This window comes from Montipora capricornis, chromosome 13 (genome assembly GCF_036669925.1).
Source record: "Montipora capricornis isolate CH-2021 chromosome 13, ASM3666992v2, whole genome shotgun sequence".
In the NCBI taxonomy this organism is placed as follows: domain Eukaryota; kingdom Metazoa; phylum Cnidaria; class Anthozoa; order Scleractinia; family Acroporidae; genus Montipora; species Montipora capricornis.
This window is the reverse complement of record NC_090895.1, coordinates 35,263,842-35,273,841: the sequence shown is the minus strand read 5'-3', so window position 1 is coordinate 35,273,841 and position 10,000 is coordinate 35,263,842. Positions and strand designations below refer to the sequence as shown.

The window sequence follows — 10,000 nt, the reverse complement described above, 5'->3', positions numbered from 1 at the left end:
GATATTCAAGGAAAAATGATCCAAGAAAGGATCCTGATGAAAACTTGTTGACGCTACTCCTTTTCAAGATCCTTAAGTAATACAACAACTTGCTTGTCTAAGATCTTTGGTGGGTCTTGGAGGATCCTTCAACGATCTTGTGAAATTACTTAAACAGTTGTAATCGTTACAAGGTCCGCAAGGTGTGACACTGAAGAAATGATTCACAGATTTTTAAAATATCTTCATCTGAAAGGATCCACAGCAGCTCTGAAGATCGATCGAACGCTCACCTCTTCGTTGGGACTTGGCCTCAAAGTTTCTCTGCGTTTCTCTGTCCTCCTTTTCATCGCCTCCCTTCAATTGCAAGTACTTTGCTTGACCAGGTAAACAAAAACTTGATCATCCTTTCCTAACGAAACGTTAAGCCAATCTAAGATAATTCGATTTCAAAACAAAAACAGTCTACGAAAATGCTACGAAATGGACACTAACCAAATCGAGGCATTTCAAGAAAGAGTAATACTAACTTTGCAAAGTCTTAAGCGAAGGAAAAAGAATGATACACGGTAAGTTTTATGAGTGCAAAGCAAAATGATTTTGTACTTCCCTCCCCCACATAGTTCATCACTAGTCTCTCTCATATTGTCACAGCCTTGAGTGACCGTTAGGTTACTGGATCTAGCGGATGACATATCGCCCAGCAATCGCCAGATCTTTCCCTTTTCTCTCGTGTTGAAATTGACATCAAGTCACGAATCTTTGTGCATCGTCAATATGATTATCTACAAGGATATTCTCAATGGTAAGATTCAAAGCCCTTGTTGTTTTTTTATCATTTGGGAAACCCATTTTTAGAATACTACCTAAGGATGAGAATTTACAGAGATCGGAATAGCCGTTGTTGTTAATCCATCGTTTCGGTGAAATGGATTCGGCCGTCGGTGTGCGACTGTTTTATGACATCAGATCAAATTCAATCACAACGAAACGTATATGGTGCAGTTGTTTCAATGGCGTTTTTCGTTGAATGTGGTATTCGAAGTATACCTGAATGATCGATATTCTCAGGGAACTCGGCGAAACATAATTATTATAAAGATGATCATTACAATACAAATATAAACTCGTTAGATCTAGAGAGAATTCGATCGTGCATTGGAAGAAACTGTTACTGCATTGAAAGGAGAATTTTAGGAAACGCACATGTATCATGTGTTCTTCCCACCACAGGAAAAACAGTTTCATTAATTTTACACACAAGAAGAGAGACTAATTAAAGGCTATACTTTACACCACTATTCATCTTTAGTATCACCCAACTAGTGGACAAATGCAAATCCTGCATTTTGATTGGCTATGCTACTATAGGACTATTAGTAATAGTCCTCGAGTAGCAAAAAGCGTGATGCTTTTTTTCGTCTTATTCCCAAATAAATATTTCTTTAACTTGCATTTGCTAACTTTATTATTGCCTTTTCTGTCCGACTAGTTGGGTGATACTAAAGCAATTAAACCCTTCGCCCTCAAGGGCCACCAGTCAATAGCCCATTCGGCTTTGCCTCATGGGCTATTGACCCGTAGCCCTTGCGGGCTACGAGTCTAATTGTTAAATAGTACCATCCCCTTGTCTAACTTACCCTACCCATACTCGCACAAAAACAACTCGTTCCCCCCCTCCCTCCCCACTAATGCGGCACCCACTCTCCGCTAAATTTTACAGTACTCCTTTACAACTTGTGCTTCACAAGCACAGAATGTTTTTGAGTGAGTTAAAGAAAATAGTAAGGTGAAGCATTTGTGACTGTGAAAGGCAAAACAGACACTTTGGATAACCGTTAAAGGGCTGAAAACGCACAGACATGGGTAACAAACAACTTTAAAATCGTGCGAATGAGTTGCTAAATTGTTCAAACGTACAATTATAAAATTTGAGTGGATCGTCAAGAATTCAAAATGAATTGCTTAGACCATTCTGGCAGTTTGGTGAAATGGGAAACGAGCCTGAGCTATTATAGTCTATTATTTTAATTGTTGTTTGAACTCTTCAGCATTGAACAATCCTCTTTGTAATCAACATCATCAAAGTCCTTTTCACCTACTCAGTCGTGTATTCTGTGACAAAGCCATTATTTTTATTGAGTACTTTGTTTGCTTGCTAACACTAGGAAAAGAGTACTTTGCCAAGTTTGTGTTCCAGTGGGCTTCATGCTCTTTATCACTAGAGCAAAAAAATTAGGACTCGATTCCCTTGGCTGTGAGAAGGCAGATAATAATCATTTCTTCCGTGACAGGTTCTTCAAACTTTCCCCTAAATATACAAGAAATGTTAATTTTCTTACAGTTTCGCATTGACAAAATACTGGTAAATATTTCATACAGTGAAAGCAATCTTGGAAGATACTGGTAACAGGTAGTTGAAGTCTTAGTTCTTCTTTACTTTTTGATGTGCAGAAGGTGAAGTATTGTCAGATGCATACAAGTGCAAAATAGTACAAGATCTTTTATTAGAAGTTGAAGGCAGGGTAAGTTTAATACAAAATGCTCTATCGCATCGATCCTAAACTACCGGTACATGTATCCTGTTATTGTTTTTCAGACAAATTTATAACTGATTCCTCTGGTGATTTAGCTCTTTTTGATTCTTCGACACATTTTTTTTAGTTCTCCAACTTTGCTGAAATGAGTATCGATGGTGTACTGTAAGTGCCCTTGCAATAAAATCCTTTTCTAAATCCTGTTTGTTAGATCGACTGCCTTCATTGATCATGAAATCCTGCATCGACTTGCTTTTACCAACCATTGCTAGTATTGTCAATATTTCCCTTCATAATGGTCTGTGCTTGGTGCTTAAGATTGCAGTACTATGAGCCTCTCTATGAGTATTTCCAACGAAATCGAAGACGCGAAGATCGCTACTGATGAAACAAAGATCTCAGAGATTGAAGCGACGAAGCGACGATTTAGAAATTATTGTGTTCAGACAAAATATTAGTCAGTCAGATCTAAAAAAATTAATATGAAAATTATAAGTCATTTGATCCCCAATCAAAAAAGCGACGGTTTCGTTGAAAAAGCGACGATTTGATGAAAAAAGCGCGACAAATTCGACGTTCATACGCACCCATAGAGAGGCTCTACTATCACTGCTGCTGTAGAAAACAAGATTTTGATTTCCAGCAATATACCATATTACAGTTGTAGCTAAGTCACCCACTTATTTCCAGGATTTACCCTAATTAGATGCATGTGGATTTTAATAAATGTCACGAAGTGTCCCCTTGCTCTTTTCACCAAAGTCAACATCGTCACTGATGTCTCGGAATACACACAATAAATGTCACAAAGTGTCCCCCAAATGCTGCTTTTAAAGTTAGGATTAACTGCTGCATTTACCCAAAGCTAAAACAAACACTAACCTTTACCCTTTCCTTGTTGTTGAAAATGGATAGGATAGGTTGCAAATGCTTAGACTTAAAGGGACACTTCGTGTTGAATGTCAAAATCGGGCGTGCATCTAATTAGGGTCAATCCTGGCTATACGTGTTAATGCAGACTAATAATTAGAATTACAGTAACGCAATTTACATGATAAAAGAATGTCTGTATGAATACAAGGTCACCGGCAGCCTCACAGCCATTCATAGGCTAGGCCGCCGAGCAAACAACTGTAAAATGGTTCATTCAAGGACTTTTGTCCTAACTCTAACCTGAAGGTATTGTCCAAAATGAGCCTTATGCGTGATGATGTCTAACTACAAATTTTGGGCGAATAGTAGAGAATTTACTGTACATGCTTCCATCGTTATATGAACAACATGTGTTTGTGTTCTTCTTTCGCTGCCTTTTTTGTGCGCCCCTTCCCCCCAGACAATGTTCAGTGAAACATGCCAGCGATCGATGAACGGATCTTGATTTTGGAGACCGTGAAAAATCAAGTTACATTGTAATGGGGGGAGGGGGAAAAGTGCAAATTGTCCCAACAGTTTTGACCAGGATTGTAGCTAATTTCACCACCAAGCTTTGTTTGCACAAAATTATTCACATCATTTGGATGTGCAATACTGTTCCCTCATTGGTTTTCTATACAAGTTCGCTCCTTTGGGATTTAGCTCAAGCCAAAATTTAGAAGTTTGACTTTCGAATTTGAGTCTTGGTGGTGATTTTAGCTAGTCAGACGTCATCACATATAAGGGCTATTGTCATTAGATCAGTGGCTCTTCATTATTAAGTTACAAACAACCTTCATGATTTCAGCCTGTAAGGTGAACCTTTCTACAGAAACAGCATTATTGATTTAAGTTCATGATCATGACATTCTTCATGCTATTGTTAGCAGCAAGGCGGTTATTTCTCTGATGGTTACTGGTAACTCTTTTGAGAAAGAGCTTAATAAACTTTATCTTTCCTATAATTCAAGCTTTTTTGTGATGGCCACCCTGGTCCCTGAGGTTTTTCTTTCTTTCTTCTCCTTCTCCTTCTACTTCTCCTTCTGCTCCTTCTCCTTCTTCGTCGTTGTCATCGTCTTCGTCTTCGTCTTCGTCTTCGTCTTCGTCTTCTTCTTCGTCTTCTTCTTCGTCTTCTTCTTCGTCTTCTTCTTCTTCTCCTTCTTCTTCTTCTTCTTCTTCTTCTTCTTCTTCTTCTTGAAATTTAACTGTGAAGTGGCGACAACAAACAGTGATAAACCCCTGGTTTCAGTCCCTGCGAATCTCATTTCCATGCAGATACCAACTGTCAAACTAAAAAACACCCAATGACAGTCATACTATCACATGCTTGTCAGCCATAAATCTGACAAATATCTCCACCTTCCCTGTGGCCAAACAATCAAATTGCATTTGCGTTGATGTTAAAATATCTACCAATCAGAGTCGACAGTTGTATACTGGACTGTAAACCTTACATGGTTATAAGATTTGCAGTGACCAAAACTAGGTGTTATTTTTCCCTTTGTTGTTGCCGCTTCACGGCTAAATTTCATCCGAGAAGAAGAACAAAGAAAAACTTCTGGGACCGGGGTATGCAAGTGCTTTAGTTGCTTTATAACTGCAATGATCACTTTGACCCAGAGACTTACATAATCCTCTTTCACATATTATGTGATACAAACGTACAAGTGACCAGCTCCCAGCTGCAGGTGGCTTCAAAGCACAGACGGTAGAGCTTGAGGTGTAGCTCAGTCGGTTAGTGTGTGGCCTTCCGAGCTGGAGGTTGCCAGTTCAATCCCCATCTCATTCGATTGACGTCTGTTTCCACTTTTCTCTGATCCATGTAGCTTAACCTTGAATTCCCATAAAAAAAAGAGCGTTGATGGAGGAAGGGGATAAAGGTGAAAGGAGCACACCAAGGACCACAAGTTTATCAGTAACTCTAGTTCATTGTCACGTGTTACCCTGGTGAAATAAGGACCTTTACCTTTACCAGCTGAGGAACAGTAGGATAACAAGCATCTGAAACACTCTGAGCCTGTTATGTTGCTTCAATTGCTTCTTTTTCTGGACAAACTCCTCTTGCACCTCTGCCAGTATTTCGTCCATGAACTGCTTGTCCTTTTCCTTCCTGTTCCTTTACTGTTTGTGCTGCATTTCCTCTATAAAATTATTATTATTAACACTTGTGCTCTTGGTATGCTATGTGTTACATTTTTGGTAGGTTGATCTACAGTACATTAATGAAACTTTATTTAACTGTGGGCAATTCCTCAGCTATTTACAGAAATATCAAAACTGTAACTACTCAACTATAACTATAAACTACACTATATTAAAAAGCTGCTTTCCATGAATGCCGTGCCTTATAGAGCTTTACTGATTTTTCTTTTGAATGACCTGAGGGATTCCGCGCACCTAGCCCCATAAGGAAGGTGATTCCACATGTATGGTTTTCCTTATGTGCTTTATAATGGTAATCATTGCACAGTCATTTAAAGCTCTAGAGACGTTTCAAAATTAAGGAAGTATGAAGGATGTGGAGAATTATTCAGGTCTCAGAGTGGTTATCCACGTTTATCTGCATAATTCTTTGTGAGCATATTGTGCCTATTTTAACCAATAATATCATTTAAAATTTTCTCCTAGTACACCACTGAGAAAACTGAAATAACTGACGCTATGATTGGTGGAAATAAATCTGCTGAGGATGAAGGAGGTGATGATGCTGACGATGCAAGTAGACATGGTATTGACGTCGTAATGGCAAGCAACCTTCGGGAATTTCCATGCTCAAAGGATGAGTGCAGAAAAGGCTTAAGAAAATATGCAAAAAAGATTTTTGCAAAACTTGAAGAGAGCAATCCTGAGGCAGGAAAGATATTTAAGGAGAAAGCCGCTGATGTCATAAAAAGTCTTCTGTCAAAATTTGATGACCTTCAGGTGTTTACCGTAGAAGACCCAAATATGGATCCATGTGATGCTGAAGCGATGTTTATTTTTGTTGAGTTTGTTGGGGACAAGCCATTCTTATATTATTTCAAGGATGGATTGTTGGAAGAGAAAATGGTAGGTATTGTAAATCATTTATTTGAACAGTGTGTCCACCGGTGGTGTATGGATGGTAATATTTTTATCATCAAGTGAGGCCTAAAGCTGCTGTAAATAGATTTTAATGATTGATGTAGTTTCATTCCAGAACATGGTATCGGGCACCATGTCCAACCTTATACAAAAACATTATGGCTTTGATTCCCACCCATGAACGTCATTTTTTTTCTTCCCTGTTTTGGATTTTATACAGTGCTTGTAATTAGCCATTGTCTGGTTGCTCCGAGTATCAAGTATTTGTGAGTCAATGAATCATTGAGTCAATGAGTCAAGTAGTTAGTGCAGTTACCCTAACCCATAAAATGAAAGCTAGAATCTCAGAGAGTGCTTAGGCCTAATCACTGAAACAAGGGCTTAGGCTTAATCAATAAATTATTGCTATATTGACTGTGAGTCTCATTGACTCTTGACTCATTGACTCATCGACCATTTTACTCCTAAATAATGGGACCTCGGTTGCCCCAGACCACCAGAAAATTGTTTTTATCATGTGGCTTGTTTTTGGTAAAATGAAAAGCCTGGTTGCCCAAAGAAAATGTAAGAAACTGCCCGGCCAAAAATAAAAAATGGATCACATAAGCAGCACTATAATTTGCTGCAGCTGTGTATTTTCTTGTGTTTTGAAAATCTGTGTCAGATTGGAAAATGCAAACATAAAGACGATGGAGATCGAAAATGCTAAATGTTAAATTGTAGAATGTCAGTCTATTTTTTTTCACGGGTGGAGTAGGGGTAGTATTTATTGTCCCCAATAACATGAGTAAAAAACAAGAATTGTGTAGATCATTGATACCAGCACATAGCACAGTCTGTGCAGGAAGTAATTAAGCAACCCAGAAGAGGCACTACCTTCCAAGTGAAGTACTTGAAAAAACCTGTTGACAGATGAAAATATAAAAATTGGTGTGAACATAGCCTCTCTGGTGTGAATTATGTTAGGTCCTGAATTCTGGACCGCTGATGACAACTCCAGTTGGTGCTTCGAGAGGGTCTTAAAGCTGGAGCAATTAACATGCAACCCCATCATCCACATAGCATGGCCGAATCAAACGAAGAAAACAGCACAACATCATCAGAGTTAAAATTTATTTTCTGTTCTTTTTTTTTTTACAGTGAGAATTTGATGGATCGATATGAAGAACACATAGCTATCGTCAAAAAATGTGCACAAAGTATTGTTGTCATTTTTACAATAAATGGACTGCCTCGTAATAATACTGTGGGCTGATTATGATTTTGGCCCTAGTTGTTCAAAGAATGGATAGTGCTATAATTTACCAGATAAATCACTATCCAGTGGATAAGTGATGGCAAAACCACTAATTTTTGTGCTATTCAATGGATAGTGATTTATCCGGTTTATAGCGCTATTGGCCTTTTGAACAGGTGGGGCCTGGTGAATATTAATTTTTGTTTCTTTTAACCAACCTTAACAAATTTTGATTATTGTAATGCAATGCTTTTGCAATAGGGCTAGTAAAGATTTGTGGTTGAAAATGACTCAAAAATGCATCTTCTCCAGTTCAACGATTTGCTCAACTAAAATAATAATGTTATTTGCTTTCAATGCCTTTTTATGACTGGTAATTTACGTATTTTGTAAATACAAATCTGCTTTTTGGACCTTCAGAGGGAACTAATAAAATTTCAGCATTGCGTTTCCTTTTGTTATATTTTTGCTGGATGATTATAACTTTATGTTGCTAAAAGTTTATTACGAATGGTAGATGTCAAGTGGTATCACGACCAGTGGTGTTTGGGAGTTATTTTGGGGTTTGACCCTTTTGTTCCTAAAAGGTTCCCTGTTGACAAGTAGAATTATCTGGCATTGGACAGGATACAACCCATAACTGGCTATTTTTGGAGAGAGAGGGTTTCATTTCTTGGTTAACCCATTGAATTCTGAGCCAGCCCCCATTGCTGGCTAAAAGTCGTTTGGCATAAGACAGAAGAAAATCTATTAAGTTTCACTCCCAGTGGTCAATGGGTTAATAATAATTTCAAAATATTTCATTGCTGAAGGTACAAATGTAACTACACATACATAGATAAAATCAACTTAACTAAGGAATTAGGTCTTTTCCCACAAAACTAGTTTAACCTTGCAAAAATTAAAGGGTAGTCATTATCACATAGAGAACCAAGCAAGAAAAATCCACCTGTAGGTATTCACTGATTAAACCAGGGACTAAGATTGAATGTAACACATAGGTTGAATTGAAAGATATAGACTGCCACTTTAAAGGGCCTTACAGCAGTAGTACCATAATCATATGCATGGATTTGTTGATGACAAGTTGACATCGTGCACTTGAAAATCTGCAGTTCATGACTTTGAATAAATGTGGAACAAGTGTCTCAAATAAAATTTATTTTTCCTTTTAGTAAATTTGAAACACTGCAATATGTGAGGAGGTGGGTTGAGGGAGTGTTTAGAGTACTTTGCAGGTACAAAACACATGTCACAGGTCACAGGTCATTGTTTTACCAATACAGAAAGTATCCTAAACATTCATAAAAGCTAATTTTAGGCCTAAAGAAAAGTTTTTAGGCCTAAGGTTAGCTTTTATGAATGTTTAGGATACTTTCTGTATAGATAAAACAATGACCTGTGACCTGTATGTGACCTGCGTTTTGTACCTGCCGGTACTTTGCCCTTCATAGACCTCTTTCATGATGGTGGTCAAATAAAATATTTTTTTGTTTTAATGCTAATGAGCCTTTCTAGCCTTTCTACAATGAGCAAATTTAAAAAGAATTTTTGTTTTCAAAATAAGGGCAGTAGGTCTAATTAACATAGAGACAAAAGAATGTAAAAGTAGTCGCCATTTATGAAAGTGGTCTATTGTGTCCTGGCATTGTGTGAATTTAGTTTTTTTGTCCCAGGGTACTCTGGTTTCGGTCACGCCAAAACGCAGACTGCAGAATGTGCAGACCAAGGGTAAAATATGGCGTTAACCTCACTATTATTGAGAGCTAACCGTAAACAGGCTAACCTGAATGTTATTTACGTCAAATTCAGGCTAACCGAATTTTCAGTCTGCAGTCAGCGATTTTCAGTGTTCCCTCTGGTTTAACCCGGTTATCCTAATGGAAGGGTAGTAAAAATTGAATATAATTTGAGATCTAAAAAAACTGTAAAGGGCTGGAACTACCCAGAAATCACAGAGAACTTGCAATATTATTTTGGTCAGTGTAAGGGGGATACTTTGTGATGTCTACACAATGCAGTAGTTGCCAGAAAGTAAAAGCACGGAGCATTGCAGCTTTACTTTGTGAAGCTGTTGCACATGCGCACTGAACACGATTTTTTAGCGACTTCGTGGTTGAAGTCGGTTCATTATTTAGGTATAAAGGCCTGGTCAAACGCTCGCAACATCTCAGCGTAACATCTTTCAACAATGTTGCATGGTGTTGCGACATGTGTTGAACGGACCGGCCAAATGCACGCAACATTTTCAACGCAACATGTCGATGTTTAT

General features: G+C 38.1%; 2 protein-coding genes across 3 annotated transcripts in view; one reads left to right on the top strand and one right to left on the bottom strand.

Moving 5' to 3' along the window:
* The window catches only part of LOC138028361 (centrosomal protein of 295 kDa-like), a 17,510-nt gene extending 16,916 nt beyond the window's left edge, over positions 1-594 (bottom strand). The window contains exons 1-2 of one of the 2 annotated variants that reach the window (XM_068875864.1): positions 510-594; positions 273-391 (exon numbers count right to left, since the gene is read on the bottom strand). In XM_068875864.1, the coding sequence (XP_068731965.1) occupies positions 273-329 (57 nt within the window). In that variant the 5' untranslated portion in view covers positions 330-391; positions 510-594. Of the gene's footprint in view, positions 1-272; positions 392-474 lie in introns of both variants that reach the window. The other variant, XM_068875865.1, reaches the window with a different exon arrangement.
* Positions 595-652: 58 nt separating this feature from the next.
* On the top strand, positions 653-8,180 carry LOC138028362 (translationally-controlled tumor protein homolog). The gene is made up of 4 exons (XM_068875866.1): positions 653-784; positions 2,434-2,504; positions 6,057-6,476; positions 7,632-8,180. The coding sequence occupies exons 1-4, from the start codon at positions 757-759 to the stop codon at positions 7,632-7,634; spliced, it is 522 nt and encodes a 173-aa protein (XP_068731967.1). The 5' UTR covers positions 653-756; the 3' UTR covers positions 7,635-8,180.
* The last annotated feature ends 1,820 nt before the right edge of the window (positions 8,181-10,000 follow it).

Coding starts and splice junctions, on each gene's coding strand:
- LOC138028362 (XM_068875866.1), top strand. CDS start 757: ATGATTATCTACAAGGATATTCTCAATG. Junction 785..2,433: donor CTACAAGGATATTCTCAATG/GTAAGATTCAAA, acceptor TTTGATGTGCAG/AAGGTGAAGTATTGTCAGAT. Junction 2,505..6,056: donor TATTAGAAGTTGAAGGCAGG/GTAAGTTTAATA, acceptor ATTTTCTCCTAG/TACACCACTGAGAAAACTGA.